Source organism: Schistocerca americana, chromosome 2 (assembly GCF_021461395.2).
Source record: "Schistocerca americana isolate TAMUIC-IGC-003095 chromosome 2, iqSchAmer2.1, whole genome shotgun sequence".
NCBI lineage: Eukaryota > Metazoa > Arthropoda > Insecta > Orthoptera > Acrididae > Schistocerca > Schistocerca americana.
The window spans coordinates 471,455-490,687 of record NC_060120.1 but is presented as its reverse complement, the minus strand read 5'-3'; the positions used below and the strand labels follow the sequence as shown (position 1 = coordinate 490,687).

Genomic DNA, 19,233 nt, shown 5'->3' with positions numbered 1-19,233 from the left:
ACCGATTTGATTGGCCCACTCTTCTTTGAGGGTTACGTAATTGGTTAGCTGTATCGTCATATGCTGAAAACATCGAGTTTACCCGCCATCCGATAGGTGTTTGGAAACGAAAGATTTTACCTACAACAAGGTAGCACTCCGCCGCCTTGGATGAAAATCGACTGGGACGATAGATAGATCAGAGAGGAGCTGATGAGTAACCGCCACAGTCTGCAGACTTTGCAACTCTTGACTTCTACCTATGGGGGACCTTAAGAAATGAACTTCGTCAACGGAAGCCAGCTAACCGAAAGGATTACGAGAAACCACCGAGGCGTCCAGTGCGCCTACCATACCGGCAACACTGACAGTCATAGCTCGGTCAGCAATTCAGCTGCAGTGACCTTGTTGGGCAGCTAACGGGGATTACTTTGAACACATAAAATAACCTTCCCCCGTGCAGCAGCTTTAACGGTATGTCATTTTGTTCCATTCCGGACCCCTCTGTACAAGTATTTTCTTCTTACTACTGTCTCAAATGAAGAGCATAGGAAAAGAACGTGCTTTCACACATTATGAAACTGTTCAAAAGAGCAATTTTAAAGCTTGAATCCGAATTTCAGGGCTATCTATGGACAAAATTAATGAATACTGAAGTCATTATAAGGACATGTTATATACATTATATTCAATACAGATTTCTAGAGTGAAATTTTCACTCTACAGCGGATTGTGCGCTGATATGAAACTTCCTGGCAGATTAAAACTGTGTGCCGGACCGAGACTCGAACTCGGGACCTTTGCCTTTCGCGGGCAAGTGCTCTACCACCTGAGCTACCCAAGCACGACTCACGCCCCGTCCTCACAGCTTCACTTCTGCCTGTACTTCGTCTCCTACCTTCCAAACTATACAGAAGCTCTCCTGCGAACCTTGCAGAACAAGCACTCCTGAAAGAAAAGAAGTTGGTAGAGCACTTGCCCGCAAAAGCCAGAGGTCCCGAGTTCGAGTCTCGGTCCGGCACACAGTTTTAATCTGCCAGGAAGTTTCATATCAGCGCACACTCCGCTGTAGAGTGAAAATTTGATTCTAGAAACATCCCCCAGGCTGTGGCTAAGCCATGTCTCCGCTATATCCTTTCTTTCAGGAGTGCTTGTTCTGCAAGGTACGCAGGAGAGCTTCTGTAAAGTTTGGAAGGTAGGAGACGATGTACTGGCAGAAGTGAAGCTGTGAGGACGGGGCGTGAGTCGTGCTTGGGTAGCTCAGTTGGTAGAGCACTTGCCCGCGAAAGGCAAAGGTCCCGAGTTCGAGTCTCGGTCCGGCACACAGTTTTAATCTGCCAGGAAGTTTCAATACAGATTGATTCTTAAATTATTTAAATGTTGGTTTTATTGACTAAATATGTACAGTAACAGCATGAATTACAAGAGAAAAAGTTCAGTTTGTTTGTAGCAGAATAGACGATATTGCAAGTAAAACCGTATTTTTTGTTAAATATTGTTTCAGATTGTTTTGTAGTGAAAAACTGTGATTGAAACAACTCAGAAACTTCTGTTTAAACAAATTCTCTTTGTCTTTTTAACTTCATTAGATAAAGTGGTAATAAGAATAAAATTTAGTATCACTTTGTCCCATCATACAACTTGGTGTAAAACGCTCCTAGCTTCTTGTCCACTATACTCCTCCAATACCTGGATGTCCTCATACATTTCTTTAAGTGTTGCCAGAAGTCGTGTAAAGACAATAATAATAACAATAATAATAATGATAGCTTATTATGATTAATATTATTATTGTTTTTGTTGTTGTCTTCAGTCCTGAGACTGGTTTGATGCAGCTCTCCATGCTACTCTATCCTGTGCAAGCTTCTTCATCTCCCAATACTTACTGCAACCTACAACCTTCAGAATCTACTTAGTGTATTCATCTTTTGGTCTCCCTCTACGATTTTTACCCTCCACACTGCCCTCCAATGCTAAATTTGTGATCTCTTCATGCCTCAGAACGTCTCCTACCAACCGGTCACTTCTTCTTGTCAAGTTGTGGCACAAACTCCTCTTCTCCCCGATTCTATTCAATACCTCCTCATTAGTTATGTGGTGTACCTATCTAATCTTCAGCATTCTTCTGTAGCACCACATTTCGAAAGCTTCTTTCTCTTCTTGTGGAAACTATTTATCGTCCATGTTTCAGTTCCATACATGGCTACACTCCGTACAAATACTTTCACAAACGACTTCCTGACACTTAAATCTATACTCGATGTTAACAAATTTCTCTTCTTCAGAAACGCTTTCCTTGCCATTGCTAGTCTACATTTTATGTCCTTATATTTTGTTTGCATCACTGCTTTCTCAATATGCAGATTGAATAGCATCTGCGATAGGCTACAACCCTGTCTCACTCCCTTCCCAACCACTGCTTCCCTTTCATGTCCCTCGACTCTTATAACTGCCATCTGGTTTCTGTACAAATTGTAAATAGCTTTTCCCTCCCTGTATTTTACCCCTGCCACCTTTATAATTTGAAAGAGAGTATTCCAGTCAACATTGTCAAAAGCTTTCTCTAAGTCTACAAATGCTAGAAACATAGGTTTGCCTTTCCTTAATCTTTCTTCTAAGATAAGTCGTAGGGTCAGTATTGCCTCACGTGTTCCAACATTTCTGCGCAATCCAAACTGATCTTCGCCGAGGTAAAGAATTCGCGTTAGTATTTTGCAGCTGTGACTTATTAAACTGAAAGTTCGGTAATTTTCACATCTGTCAACACCTGCTTTCTTTGGGATTGGAATTATTATATTCTTCTTGAAGTCTGAGGGTATTTCGCCTGTCTCATACATCTTGCTCGCCAGATGGCTCTCCCAAGGCCGTCAGTAGTTCCATGGAATGTTGTCTACTCCTGGGGCCTTGTTTCGACTCAGGTCTTTCAGTGCTCTGTCAAACTCTTCACGCAGTATCGTATCTCCCATTTCATCTTCATCTACATTCTCTTCCATTTCCATAATATTGTCCTCAAGTACATCACTCTTGTATAGACCCTCTATATACTCCTTCCACCTTTCTGCTTTCCCTTCTTTGCTTAGAACTGGGTTTCCATCTGAGCTCTTGATATTCATACAAGTGGTTCTCTTTTCTCCAAAGGTCCCTTTAATTTTCCTGTAGGCAGTATCTATCTTACCCCTAGTGAGATAAGCCTCTACATCCTTACATTTGTCCTCTAGCCATCCCTGCTTAGCCATTTTGCACTTCCTGTCGATCTCATTTTTGAGACGTTTGTATTCCTTTTTGCCTTCTTCATTTAATGCATTTTTATATTTTCTCCTTTCATCAATTAAATTCAATATTTCTTCTGTTACCCAAGGATTTCTACTAGCCCCTGTCTTTTTACCTACTTGATCCTCTGCTGCCTTCACTATTTCATCCCTCAGAGCTACCCATTCTTCTTCTACTGTATTTATTTCCCCCATTCCTGTCAATTGTTTCCTTATGCCCTCCCTGAAACTCTGTACAACATCTGGTTCTTTCAGTTTATCCAGGTCCCATCTCCTTAAATCCCCATCTTTTTGTAGTTTCTTCAGTTTTCATCTACAGTTCATAACCAATAGATTGTGGTCAGAGTCCACATCTGCCCCTGGAAATGTCTTACAATATAAAACCTGGTTCCTAAATCTCTGCCTTACCATTATATAATCTATCTGAAACCTTTTAGTACCTCCAGGATTCTTCCATGTATACAACCTTCTTTCATGATTCTTAAACCAAGCGTTAGTTATGATTATGTTGTGCTCTGTGCAAAATTCCACCAGACAGCTTCCTCTTTCATTTCTCTCCCCCAATCCATATCCACCCACTATGTTTCCTTCTCTCCCTTTTCTCACTCTCGAATTCCAATCACCCATGACTATTAAATTTTCGTATCCCTTCACTATCTGAATAATTTCTTTTATCTCATTATACATTTCATCAATTTCTTCATCATCTGCAGAGCTAGTTGGCATATAAACTTCAACTACTGTAGTAGGCATGGGCTTCGTGTCTATCTTGGCCACAATAATGCGTTCACTATGCTGTTTGTAGTAGCTTACCCGCACTCCTATTTTTTTATTCATTATTAAACCTACTCCTGCGTTACCCCCTATTTGATTTTGTATTTATAACCCTGTATTAACCTGACTAAAAGTCTTGATCCTCCTGCCTCCGAACATCACTAATTCCCACTATATCTAACTTCAACCTATCCATTTCCCTTTTTAAATTTTCTTACCTACCAGCCCGATTATTATTAGCTTGATATAAAATTATTCTAAAATAATATTTTATTATATTTTTTATAGTTTACATCTGTAAGCAGGAGATGGATATTCTCCAGACTTCTGCTCTTGAAGTCTCTATCAAGCTGTTACCACCAATGAAATCGAAGCTCCATTATAAGTTTCTCGATTTTGAATGATGCGGAGATGTTTTTTGTGATGACTACTTGTCTGGCGGGTGTTCTTAGCAACGAATATTGCTTCTTCAGAAATCTCTTCCAGTCTTGTATTTTTATTGACCACAATAACATCAATAGTTTACACTGGGCTTCAAGCATGATCCGCACCCAGTCGATTGGAACATCAGCTACTGAATTTGTGTTAATCAGTACAATATTCCTATCACATTGCATTAAAGAGTATCGTGTAATAGGGGAAGCTACTTTCAATGTCTTCAAAACTATCAGTTTACTCACAAGATAATTAAGAGATCTTAGTACAGTATAATTCTTGTTCTGGTTTGAACACAAATCACAAAAGACTTAAAGATGTTTGACTTTCCTGTGCAGTAATTCCGTTATGAAGTGATTTAAAAATGAAACAACTTCACTGGCGCCTCATCTTCTCGTATTTTTCTTCCACTCTTGAGCTGTTCGAGTTGCTCTTTCATTTGATGTAGTATTTTGTAAGTTGAATGAAATAAATGCCACATAGCCTTAAAAACCCAATAATCCATTTATAAGTACCTGGTATAACATTGTTTTCTCTGCATACTGTGCACACGTGCATGCATTATTTCCTGTGTCTTCCGTTAGACAGCGATAGTACCAAATATGGCGACTAGTGAACAAAAAGATTTTTGTCGTTCACAGATTGCAACGGCTGAATATGTTGTTGCAGTGCAATGTGCGTTGTGTATTAAGTTCCATTATAATCCTCTAGGTGACAATAACATCCATAGATTGTATCATTTTGAAGACACTAACTGTCTTTGCAAAAGGAAGAGTGCAGGGCAACCGAGAATGACAAAAGGACGTATCGAACAAGCTGCCTTTCACGCGTAGCCGCAAGAACCCGATTCGGAGCGCAAGTCGTGAATTAGCAATTTCAGTGACGTCTGTATCGAGACTTTTAAGGAGAGGCTTAAGCTACGGCCTTACAGTTTACAACTTCAACAGGTCTGGAGCCTACAGACTGCAGTTTGCATGCCAACTTTGCAAACGAAACGTTGCTGCTTGACAATGAAGATTTTCTGGATCGTATCTTCTTCAGTGATGCATCGCCATTACGCTTTATGGGAAATGTGAACACACACAGTTTGCTTATATGGTGGTCACCAAATACCCACGAGATGGTACAATTGCAGAGAGACTCCCCTAAATTGAAAGTTTTTTGTGCCATGTCCCAACGGAAACTTTATTGGCCTTTCCTTTTTTGTAAAGCAGCTGTCAGTGGAGTTTCTTAACTTGATGCGCTACAACTGTACCTCCTGCCTCAACGGGAAGAACCTGAACCACAGAACTTTATGTGGCAGCAAGTGGGTGCACCGCCTCACTGGCGTCACTCAACACGCGACTGGTTAAACGACGTTGTTTGTAGCCGAGCGCTGGAGTGGCTGGAAGGGGCCGGATGACCGAGCTTGTCTCACATGGCCTCCACGTTCACTCGATCTAACACCATGCGATTTTTACATTTGGAGATTCATAAAGGACCACATGTATGAGCATCCGCTAGCAGCTGATCGACCCGACTTGAGAAACATGATTGTAGTAGTTGCTGCAACAGTTACTCAAGACACACTGATTTGGGCTTGAGAGGAACTCAACTATCGACTCTATGCGTGTCGGCGGACGAAGGGTGATCACATTGAATGCTTTTAAGAAAACCTATATGAGTTGTTCTTTCTATTGATGTATTACTTATAATTGGAAGTTGAATGTAATAAATCCTACAAAGCCTTAAAATCCCGACATTCATTTTGAACCACGCATTACTACGATCGTATTAAAAGTGGCATTTTTGCGTTCAGAGTGTTGCAAATTACTAGAAGTTTCATTTAATAAATTATTACTGACAAAGTCTACAGTGTGTTAATATAGATTCAAAAGTTCAAAAAATCGTGTACAAATTTCTTTTTCTCCTACAAGGTACAATTCATTTAAGTAATTTATTTCAGTCATCTCCTTAGTCATCCATAGGCAATACTTACCATCATATATATGTTTGGTCCGCATTTCTTTAAAAATCGTCGATCATATAATTTTGATAAACGGTTAACGGTTGGAGATGTTATATTATGAAAAAATTAACTGTTTATTTATAACACTTTCTTACTTTAGTCCCATATTTGTTTTTCGTCACAGAATCTCGTGGCAAGTTGTTTTTCATTTACTGGGATCTCTTCTACATCTAGCTCTGTTCCTTATACATAGTTTTATCACTATGTCATATCTACAAAACGATTCTTCTGTGAGAGCAAAAATTAATGATTTGCATAGTTTGTCCTATTTATTTTATAATAATAATAATAATAATAATAATAATGGTTTATTTGTCCATAATAACTTTTACAGTCGTGGACATAGTCAGTCAGAACATATGTGAAACAATAATAATAGTTTAGCAGTAGAAATAAAGTACATACAACATTAAAAATCCTTGATGGAGTACAAACATTTAGCAATTAACAGCTGCTTTAATTTTATTTTAAATATGTTTCCTTTTGACATTTTTATGGTATTTGGCAGTCTGTTGTAAAAAAATCTTCCAGCAGAAAATGGATTATGATCTGTTGCTTTTTTATTTCTGAATTGTATGTGGTAATCCTCTTTCTTCCTTGTATTATAACTATCGATATCACTATTTATTATACTGTGCTCCATATTTTCTTTTACAAACAGTATAGTCCTTAGGACATATAATGAATACACTGTTAGTATATCATACTTAATGAAGTATTCTCTACAGGACTGACGTTTACTAATGTTCGCTATTTTCCTAATTGCTCTCTTCTGGGCTCTAAAAGCCCTATCCATGTATACCGTTGGTGCCCCGCCCCGAGTCTCAATACCATATTGTAGGTGGGAGTGTATAATACCAAAACAGATTTGTCTTAAGACTGGTGACGCTATTATGCTAGAAAGGCGTTTTAGCAGGTAGGTATTACACGAGACTTTTTTACACGTGTAGCTGACGTGCTCCTTCCATGTAAGATGTTCATCAACTATAATACCCAGAAATTTACGTTTATCAGTTGTTTCAATTGATAACTCTGGCTCAGTATCCACTTGTCTTGATTTGTAATTTAGCATAAACTCCATTAGAATTGTCATTTCCTTATTTAATGCCAATTTATTTTTATATTCTGCGATGAGGTTAGTGTTCTTCATATTATTTTGCACTGCTAGCTGCTTTGTAGGGCCCCAGCTTATGAAGGAGGTGTCGTCGGCATAATTCACAAGGTCTGCATTTTTTGGAATTATTATATCATTAATGAACACAATGAACAGAAAAGGCCCAATAATACTTCCCTGAGGGACTCCACAGTTTATAAGATGATTTTACTGTTTGTATAAGTCCCGCGGTTGTATGATACAACTTAACACATTGTCTCCTGTCCGCAAGTTATGATCTTAACAAATCTAATGCCACTCCTCTGACCCCATAAGTTTCCAACTTATGTAGAAGAATGGAATGATTTACAGTATCAGAAGCCTTAGATAGGTCTAGAAAGGTGCCAATAGCTTTGTTTCCATCATCAAGTTTGTTCAATACTGTTTGAATAAATGTGGCTATGGCTGTTATTGTAGAATTGCCCTTCCTGAAATCGTGTTGAAAACTTTTTAATATATTGTACTTAGAGAAAAATGATTCCATTTGATCAAGAAATAGCCTTTCCAACAACTTACTAAGTTCTGATGTCAATGAAATAGGCCTATAATTTTGTACATCAGTAGTTTTCCCTTTTTATGCACTGGTCTTATTTCAGTGACTTTTAACAAGTCAGGAAATGACCCCTGTCTGAAAGAGCTGTTTATTACATGTTGCAGTGGCTTTATTAACTCATTACTGCATACTTCCAGAAATTTGGCTGAGATGTCGTCCCAGCCACTGGATGTACTTGCTTTTAAGTTGTAAATGGTTCTCAGGATTTCCTGTTCTGTAACACACCTCAGGAAGACAATACTGGGATTTAGCACCTGCGGTGGGATGATCACGTCCTCCTTACTCATCTTACTAAATTGATCTATGAATCTCTCGCATACTTCTTTTGGGTCACTAACCAATTTTTCATTGCCCCTTATTATGTTGTTACACAATGCCTTGTCATTCCCCCCACTTTCCTTCTTTACTATATTCCACGCTGTTTTGCTAACATTAAATGTTTGACTCATCTGTTCTGCATACTTCTATGCCTTTAATGTCTTAAGTGCTTCCCTATAGGTTTTTCTACAGGCTTTGTATTTAGACTGAAAGTACTGCAGTTTTGTGTCTTTAAAAAGAATATATAGCTCATTCATGTCATTCTTTATCATCCTCAAACATTTTAAAACTGGTAGCGTTTGTAAGGACTGTCACATAATACAGGGTGAAGCGTCGGTCGAACGAAGAAATAATGCATGAATTTACACAATGCGCATGTAAGTTTATTGACAATCTGTGTATACATTTTCACCGTACTTCAATACGACCTCCGTCCGTTTTGAAGCATTGCTTCCTTCGTTGAGGAGCAGACATGAGTGTAATCTGAAGCGTGCCTTATCTAATAACCAACGCTGCATCCCTGTTTCGTGCACTTAGAGTCTAAAGAACGCTTTGTTTCGTTCATTCTTCATTCATGTACCCCCAAGCAGAGAAGACAGAGGGTGTCAAATCAGGTGAACTCGATCGCCAAAGTCTTGATGAACCTTTAACTGTCCATCTGCTGGCGAGTTTTCCATTTACGTACTCATTATGACAGCAAAATGGGGCCGTCCTGTTGGAAAAAAAAACATTATGAGCAATGCCTCCTTGTTGAAGTCGTGGTTTCAGGAGTTGCTCCAACATATCATGGTATATGTTTTCTGTAACTGCTTTTCCGCAAAAATTAATCCAAATAACGCATTCACTTTTGGAGTGCCTATTTTCCGTTCAGTGACAGCGTTTGGTGGCTCGTTATCCCATATGCGGCAGTAACGTTCTCAACCTTTCCGCAAATGTGGAACGTGGTCTCTTTAATAAAAAAAAATCATTATTCTTCAATTATGTATGATACATAACAACCCACCACCTTATGCAATTAGTGGGTCCTAATTGATACAATTTAAGTGTTAATACTACAGCATACTTTATGCTAGTTATTTTGCTCTCACTATGGGCACTACTGTTATGTCTTTACTATGTTGTTCTATTTCTACTTATGCTAATCTGCTTCTACCTGCAGCGTTACAAACGTGCCAGCGTTGTGTAAACCTATGATGTTGGCCGTGTTCACCGAGCTAGTCCCGATGGACGTGCCCCTGGCACCGGGCTGGCCGGAGTTGTTGATCGCTGCAGTACTCTGCTAGTGTTACTACCCTAGCTTGTCCTACATCTAACCTAACTTAACCTAATGTCAAAATCGGTGAATGTCTGGATCGGTAATAGGGCGCACCCTCCCCCTAATCCCAGACGTGGCGGATTCCAGCCGTGAGGCGGCTGGCCAAGTCCACGCCTCGGCGGAAACGGGACAGGTGCGCGGAGTCAGATCGGTTGTGATAAAGTCTTAATCGTTGTTCCTAAGAAATTCCTTTATCACTTTAAGTGAGATCTCGTTTGCTAGTTTTTTCAGGATTGAAAAATGGTCCTCATGCCTGAGCAGGTGGTACGTGTCGTGGTTGGGTATCTGATGGCGTAATTGCGCCGATACGTCGTTGAAGAGGTGGCATTCATACACCACGTGTTCTGGGGTGCCTGGTGTGGCCCCACAGTCACACGATGGTGTAGGCCGTTTCCCGAACCGGCATAGGTATGCCGGGTAGGGTCCATGACCTGTGAGGAAGTGCAGCAGTCCTCGTGACGGTGTGAAGTATACTAATTGCAGTCTCTCCCTGATACTGGGCAGCAGTTCGTATGTTCTGCGACCAGATTCTTCATTGTCCCACTGTTCTTGCCAGAGTTCTTCCCCCCTGCGTTTGATTTCCATTTTGTTTCCCACGTGAATCCCCATTAGATCAATTATCCCTGTTTCCCTTTTTAACCCAATACCACGTCGCCTGCTCTCTGATCTTTATATCGAGCGGACAGAGCCCCATTAATACTGTTAGCGCTCCCCCTGGGATTGTTCTATATGCCCCTACTGATCTGAGAAGCATGTTCCGCTGCAGTCTTCTCACAGCCATGGCAGGCATGACCCTCGTGAGTCTGTGGGCCCAGACTCCTGACCCATATCCTACGATTGATGTCAGAATGCCGTTGTGATATAGTTTGATTAGTTCTGGTGGCAGGTAGAATCGTTTATTTCCAATCGCTATTAGACTGTTTAGTGTTTCTAATGATTTCTGTATGACAGTGTCAATGTGTGACGTATAAGTCCACCTCTCATCGACGACTACTCCTAGGTATCGCACCTCATGGCGTCGAAGAACTGGTGAGCCATCTATTCTTACGGTTGGATTCCTGACTAATAGTCCTTTCAGGAGTAAGTACGTGGACTTGGTTGGTGAGACCTTCATTTTGGTCATGTGGCTCCGTGTACTCAGGATTGATATGGCCCTCTCAATTTTTGGCTCCAAGTCTTCGCGGCTGCGGCCACCAACCAGCAGGAGGAGGTCGTCCATGTAGGCTATGCCCTCTAGCACCTCATCGCTGTTTTGTAGGTTGTCCAAGAGGGGTTCCATGTTAATATCCCAGAAGAGTGGCCCCAGGACAGATCCCTGTGGACACCCCTTGGTGATCTCTTTACTTATTCTCCAGCTAGGGGACGATAGCCAAACCTCCCTATTCTCACAATAGCTCCTAAGACAGTCATATAGCGATCCCGGGCACTCCTTCTCTCGCAAGCGGGAGAAGAGCGAGGACCACCACAGGTTGTCAAAGGCGCCACTGATATCCACCATGATGCCGACCATGTATTTGTGCGGGGTTGAGGCACAGACCTCCGCAGCCAGGGCGATGGCGCCAGACGCCGATCTCCCAGACCTGAAGCCGAACTGTCTGTCGCTCATCCTGCACAACACTCGGTGTGCTGCCAGTCTGTCTGCCAGCAACCTCTCAAAAAGTTTCCCCAGTGTGTCCAGTAAACAGATGGGCCTGTAAGACTTGGCTTCTTGGGGTCTTTGTCTGGGCCCTTCTTAATTATTACTACTGTGGCCTGTTTCCATATTTGGGGGAATTTCCCGAGCCACAAGCACTCGTTGTATAACTTTGTGAGAGGTGCTACCAGTTGGGGGCCAGGAATTGCACCACCTCCGCAGTGATGCAATCTGGGCCAAGACCCTTGCCTCTTTTAAGGGCTTTTATCTGAGCGGCTACTTCCTCTTCGGAGAAGGGATATACCATGCTGTTGTTCTGGTATTCCTCTTGATCTTGTCTCCAGATCTGTTGTTGTGCCTCAGAGTCGTCATTCTCGCTATCGTCAGGCAGCAGTTCACAGAGGAGGACCTCAGCAGTTTCCTGCCAGGTTTCCGTCATCTCTCCCTGATCCCTGACGGTAGACAGCACCATGGGTGACCTGATCTTTCCCGTACTAACTTGTACGGTAAGCCCCATGGGTCCGTAGCTAGTTGTGTTTGTACATACTTCTCCCAGCTCTGTAGCCTTACTGCCTTAAGCTCCTGTTGGAAGTGCTCCTTCGCCTCTCTGTATCTTTGCAACCAGCGTTGCTTTTCCTCCCAGACGACACTCCGCTGGTAGTACCTCCTCGCCCTCCTTACAGACTGGCGCATCTGTCCAAGTTTGGTTGACCATGGTGACGGAGAGGCCGCTACGGCTCTCCTCCTGGTTGGTACGGCAGCTTTCACCGCCCTAACAACTGCTTTCACCAGTTCTTCGGCGTATCCTTCGACATTTTCGTCACTTTCTGGCAATATCTGTATTTCACACTCCCTTGACAGCCAGTCCCAGTCAGCCCTGTGGCACGCCTCGTCTCCCAATGAGAATGTAATGAGGTTATGATCACTGGTTGTTACTTGACCCCAGACCACCCAGTTTGCTACTCTGGTGGTGAGATTGGGCGTGACCAGTGTGACATCGATGTTCGTGCCCTCGCCCCCACCTCCTGCGTAGGTGGGTGGGTTCCCTTGTTTGTTGGCGACCATTAACTGTAACACCATGATGGTCTCCTCGGCTTTTTCTCCTCTATCATCCCGTGTGCTCGTGAACCATACGGGAGACTTTGCGTTTATATCTGCTGTCATGACACATCGACGCCTCCGCAGCGCCGTGGTTACTTGTGTGAGTTTATCTAAGAATTCATCTATTGCCCTGCCGTACTGGAAGTACATGTTGATGATGTACAGTACTCTGGCTGGTGACTGTAGCTCCACGACGTTGCACTGGTTGTCGGAGATGTGAGCAAGGACTGTGGCTCTTAGCGCTTTATTAATGTTCATTATTGCTGCTCTGGGTTCTACTCCACTGTGAATTACTTGCCAATTTGCTGCTGCAAATGGGATTCGCCCAGCCTGGGAGTATGGTTCCTGCAAAGAGAGCATATCCAGACTCCTCTCCTCCACGACTCTGTCGAGTTCCTGCATGACTAATTTGCTGTTGTGTGAATTAATCTGTCCTACTTTTAAACGGTTCACGTGCAAAGTATGTTCTAATGTGTGATTCAGGCCAATTTTTGATCCAGTCGTGAGCTAGTCTTCCGTTTGTAATGACAGATTGACTGTAAAGTTCGTCGACGTCGAATTTCTCGTTTCTCCTTTCAAAGACTTTTTTGACTAGGTCATGCAGGGCTCCAAAGTCGGAAGATTCGTTGTCTTCAGCTGTATTTTATCAACAGCCTCCATTGCCGAGAAGGTGACGTCTCTGCCGTATTCATGACCGACCCGCACCACATGTCTCAGGGCTGTGGTGAGGACCACAGGCTTCTCCAGGCGTGCTAATTGTAATGCGTGTTCTAGGTTGGGGTATACCGTATTGGGATCAAAGCCCGAACCTTTTTGTGTAAAAGGGTTTGTAGAGGATGATGTACTACTTACGGTGTTAACTTGTATTTTTTGTTTTTCTGGTGTTTCGATTTGTTGTTTTGCCACAGGATGCCCTTTTGGTCGTTCCAGCTCTTCAAGCGACCTTAGTCCCCGGTTTGGGGGAGAGGGAGCACTTATCTGACCACAGGGGTCAGTTTGTATACCTGCATCTTTCGTATCTACTTTTTTGGTCTCCGTTTTGGTTGCTCCTTGTAAGAATTCTCTAAATCTGCTGGCCCTTAGTGCATCCCTTACCCTTTTACTCGGGGACTTTCTTTTAGGGTTCCTGTTACCTGATATGGACTCAGCCATAATCAGTCCTCGAGATTAGTCTTTGTTCTAGTACCCTATATGTAGGGCAGTTCCTTCCTGTGGCATTGCAGTTCCTTTTTCCTCTCCTTGTGCAAGGGATACATATCCCTGTTTTGCCACAGGTTTTCCTAGTGTGATCTTCAGCGTCGCACCTGGAGCAAGCCGGCTTTCGCTCACAGTGTTCGTGAACATGGTCGAGGTCTCCACAGTTGTGACACCGGGGAACTATGAGGTAGTCCCTTACATTAATCTAGTGGAACGCCATGTGTATTCTGCCCGTACTGGTGAGCTTGCGCCACATACTCCCCGAAACTTCGGCTACATGATGTTCGGTTCTAAAGAGGAGTTTGAATTCTTTTTTGAAGTTCTCCAAACTCATGTCCTCAAAGTTCTGTTGATTTATTTTTTCGTAAACGTCATTTTCATTTATTGTGGTGGGCACATCATACAGGATCACTAAGGGATTCCGCTTTTTGGGCGGTTCACACTTAACAACCTTCTTAAGTTTGTTGTGATTGAGTATCTTATCTCTGTCTTCTTCAGTGGCAACATCTACTATTACAACATTTTTTGTTGCCTTAACCTTGTTTATTTTTATCCTGTCTGCTGCTGGGTTTACAGTAGTTGTGAAGAGTTCTTGTACTTTTTTGATGTCCTCACCTGGCAGGGGTCTTAGAAAGACTGCCGTGTCAGGTCTTTTGGACACCTTTGCAACGGTCTCTCTCGTTGTCTGTGTTTTTGTAGCCGCCTGTGCGACCACCCCAGCCCATGTTTTGGTGGACTGTTTTCGCAGTCGTTCATTCTCTTTTCCAAATTCTTCTAGTCGCCTCTCGAGCTTTGCACTAGCGATAGCCCAGGCGGCGAGCCCTTTTTTGATGGAAAGTACTACTGTATTACTAATTTTCCCGTTTTTTGTACTAGAATCTAATAGTTGGTTGATTCTAGTATGCCATTCGGTTGCATTTTCTGCGCCTTGCCCCAGGCCCTCTTCAAGGGTGGGAACAGTAAGTGTCGAACACCTCGAAAGAACACTCTACCCGAATCACTCGTCTCTTGGTCATCCATGATTGATTTGACAAGTGAAAAGGGTTGGGAGCCCGTCTCTTGCCCCGGACGGGCTCCTCTGGCATTGGGGGGGGGGGGGGGGGGGGGGGACTGATGCAGCTCGCCCACCGGCCTCGCCCCAAGGCCAAGCGCATCCTCGAACTGCTGGGTTGCCAGCGCACTGGTCCCCGACGGTGGCTCCGTCGTCGACGATTTCACCCGACGCTTCTCGGCAACTGCACCCCGCACTCTGGAAAGGCGGATGCACCTCTCGTCCTTCGCCGCCTACTAGCCCGAGCTTCCACCTCTCGGCCAAGCACCCACTCCCACTCAGGTGGTGGGTCGGTCCCCCAGTCGTTCAGCGGTCTGGACCCATCTAACCTGGCCCAGGCGATGCCACCACCTCCTGGGTTTGGCAGAGCACGCCCCGGTTACCCAGGGGCGCGGCGAAGCACCCTTGCCGACTCGCGCCGCGATCCCACGCCGACAAACGAGGTCGCCGGCATGCAGAGCACCCGCTGGTCTGTGCCCTGGGAACAGAAAGGGACTGGTGTTCGGTCCCTCGACACAGCTCCCCCTGTGCCACGCACCCTTAGCTTTCGCATCCGGGTTGGGTCGCAGCTCTCTCTTTTGTCGCAAGGCAGAATGCCGAGCTTAACGTCTGGCACCACGGGAAGGCGGAAAGAGCCACTTGGGAAGGAGAGGCTGTGAGACGCGTCACTTCCCCTTGTGAGGACTGCCGCAGCACACCCGACTAGAAGCGATATGCCCCAGTGCGAGCCTCCGTGCCTTACGGCGCGCCGGCAGCGGGCAGGGCCGCGCCGTCAAGCGACCGACCTCACGCCTCTCGTTAATAAACAAAAAAATATTACCCATTAGATGTTCGTTGTGCGCAACTTCTGTCAAATCGTAACAAGCAATTTGGCAAGCTCCATAATTTTCGCGGCCTACTTGTGAAGCACCTCTAAGTGGTACGCTTTTTTCTTTAGCGTGAAGTGCAAAACATCCAAAATTGTTGATTTTGGCACGTCTAACTCTTTGCTTGAAGGTGATTTCATGCATTGGGATTTGTTTCGGTTGTTTCTCTGACACGCTGAAGAGTGTCTTGTGGTTCAGGAGGCCTTCCGGATCGTGACTCACCTCTTGTTGGTGCTGGCCTTTGAAATCTCGAAGTAAACTCCGGTTGCATCTCCAGACTGTGCAATCGCGTCGTAACAAAAGCCACACATTCTTCTACCGCAAGCATTCTTCTCGATTACCCTTAAAAAGAAAAAATAGGCACTGAAACATGTTATAATTATGTATTCTGTAACGCAGCCCTTATTTTTTAGAAATGGATCGAGACTTTATGACCACCATGTATTATGTTCATTAACCCTTATCTCATTGCGTGTCAGAACAAAAAAGTTGGGATTATTGGAAAATCAAGTAAACAATTATGATTAATTTTAATCTGATAATTAATAATAAAGTATAATGCCCACAGTGTTACCATCAGAAAACAGGACTGAAACTTCAAGTTTATTTTAATGCTCAGTTGCATAACATGACTGACAGATGCTACACTATTTCTTAATCAAAGGTCAGGTTTCTAGTACACAGGTTTGCCTTGAAGATATTACGAGTTCTATCTGATATCTATGGTCTTTTATCAGTATTAGTATCCAGAATGTTCACTTTGTCACGTGCGCTCAATTTAAACGTTAAATTATTTTTTATTACGTGAATATTCATATTTCATTTTCTATACTGGTACATGTACGTAAGTGACTATAACTACATTTTCAAAGACGTATACAGTGTGATTCCGTATCCATGTTACAAACTTTCAGGGGTAATGGAGAAAGGAAAATGTGCCTGTTTGAGGTAAGGGACCCTGCTCCGGAAACGATTGATTCGAACGTTATATGCAAAAATCGTTCTGCCACCATTGAGAGTGCAATACATTTAACGGCATTGTGGGTAGGCAACTTCCATTAAAAAATACCTAGTAAGCATGAGCTCTAAAATGCATACGTTTAGAGCTAAGAGCTCTTGTTCATCTTGGAAACTATAAACACATCTCTTCTACAGCAAGCTCTTTGGTTTCCATGTTTTTGGAGGATGCACTAAGGACGAAAAAACGAAAAACTTCCGGTAAACATCGCCACTAAAATGCATACGTCAAAAACTGTGGTCACTCGTTCAGAAGAAGGGATATGTTTTACAGTATCTAAGACGAAAAAGTGCACATAGGTCAAAGTCATGTATTTTAGAGCCCCTATTTAACACTTTTTTCTTGTTTAGGTCCTTATTACCACCTCTGAAATTTGCCTAAATTACAATTTTAGGGACAATAGTACCAGTTCAAGTATTCCAAAGGTATCAGAACGATTTTTGGTTATAATTTTCGACTCGGCCGGTTTCGGACTAGGGTGCCTTATCTCAAATTGGTACATTTGCCCTCCTCCATCGTACCTGAAAGTTTGTAGCGGAATCACTCTGAAACCCATTAAATATCTGGGAATAAGCGTACGGAAAGAGTTATAGTGGAATGACAACATAAAACTAACTGTAGGATAGGCAAATGTCAGACTGGAATTTATTAGAAATATCCTCAGGGAGGGTAGTCCACTCGCGAAGAAGGCAGCTGACAAAAATCTCGTTCGACCGTCATCTGAATATTGCTCGTCAGTCTGGGATCCTTTACAGGTAGGGCTGATAGAGAAAATAAGATCCAAATAAGAGCAACGCGTTTCGTCACGGCGATGCTCATCCAACTATAGTGATAGACGTTACAAGAGAGGCCGTTTGCATCACGGTACTGTTTGCTATTAAAATTCCGAGATCGTTCTTTCCTAGAAAGTTACCCACATTTCTCCTTCCTGTTTCGCGAAGGGACCATGTCTTTTAAATTAGACATAGTTCACACAGGGGCCTACCAGCCACCGTTCTACAAACAGTACCAGCCGCCATACGACATAAGATGGCGTTCAGAGAATAAATATAGTACCTAAGTTCCAATAATAAAAAAAGACGGGAGTTCTTCTCCCCCTTTCAGTATGCCAAAACATACGCCTGCGTGCAAAACGAGCCCTATTGGAAGAAGCTGAGAGAGTAATATTCTTTTATCGAAATTTTTTCCTGTTTTTACGTATATTTCTCACCTGCTTCCTCATGTTTTGTTGTTGCAGCTCAGAGGTTCGCACTGATGGAGACAAAGGTGGTACTGCTACACATGCTGTCCAAATTCAGCCTGCAAATAGTTCCCAAGACTCCAGTGCCGCTCAAAATTCAGCCAAAGCCAAATCTCTTGATCCAAGGTGGCGCTTGGCTGGGTCTTCGACGCCGAACTTGACTGATTGAGTGCAGAAACGAAACTTAGTCTATGGCGACCTCAGCAGTGTGTCACATTAAGCGTAATGTACAAGAGAAACCGAAAGTTAATGTCACTTATTGAAATATTTACTTGCTGAATCAAAGAAAAGTTTCATAATATGCCGTTAGCCAGGGATATTCGAAGTATAGAATACCGCCATATTATTCACTCACATGAGTTTTCGAGGTAATTAGTTTTCTTGCTTCCAGACCAGATATTCCTGATTTGACAAACATCTTTGTTAATCCAGAATGAGATTTTCACTCTGCAGCGGAGTGTGCGCTGATATGAAACTTCCTGGCAGATTAAAACTGTGTGCCCGACCGAGACACGAAGTCGGGACCTTTGCCTTTCGCGGGCAAGTGCTCTACCAACTGAGCTACCGAAGCACGACTCACGCCCGGTACTCACAGCTTTAGTTCTGCCAGTACCTCGTCTCCTGAGCTTTGGTAGCTCAGTTGGTAGAGCACTTGCCCGCGAAAGGCAAAGGTCCCGAGTTCGTGTCTCGGTCGGGCACACAGTTTTAATCTGCCAGGAAGTTTCATATCAGCGCACACTCCGCTGCAGAGTGAAAATCTCATTCTGGAAACATCCCCCAGGCTGTGGCTAAGCCATGTCTCCGCAATATCCTTTCTTTCAGGAGTGCTAGTTCTGCAAGGTTCGCAGGAGAGCTTCTGTAAAGTTTGGAAGGTAGGAGACGAGGTACTGGCAGAAGTAAAGCTGTGAGTACCGGGCGTGAGTCGTGCTTCGGTAGCTCAGTTGGTAGAGCACTTGCCCGTGAAAGGCAAAGGTCCCGAGTTCGTGTCTCGGTCGGGCACACAGTTTTAATCTGCCAGGAAGTTTCATCTTTGTTAATCTCTAGCCTATGTAACTTCTTCATACTGTTTGATGACTGTAATTAGAGTCTTCTACATTATGTGTTACATGTTGCAGATTACGCTATCTTGTCAATAAAGAAACTGGTTTATAGAGTTTCACAGATCTTGTCTTGGTGGCTGAGTTGATGGGGAGTCGCGTTGAGACGCTGCCTGTCACCCGGTTCCGTAAAACGGAGGGACACGACGGCTGTTGATTACCTCGCTACGTGAGAGCGCTGCTAGCGGACAAGCCCACCAGCCTCGTTACTTACTGGTGGGCTCTT

At 43.4% G+C, this 19,233-nt stretch overlaps 1 protein-coding gene across 1 annotated transcript in view; it reads left to right on the top strand.

Moving 5' to 3' along the window:
* Positions 1–18,371, top strand: part of LOC124594880 (cytochrome P450 9e2-like) — an 81,556-nt gene extending 63,185 nt beyond the window's left edge. Inside the window, exon 7 of the mRNA XM_047133352.1 lies at positions 17,908–18,371. Within this exon, the coding sequence (XP_046989308.1) occupies positions 17,908–18,071 (164 nt within the window). The 3' untranslated portion in view covers positions 18,072–18,371. The remainder of the gene's footprint in view (positions 1–17,907) is intronic.
* The last annotated feature ends 862 nt before the right edge of the window (positions 18,372–19,233 follow it).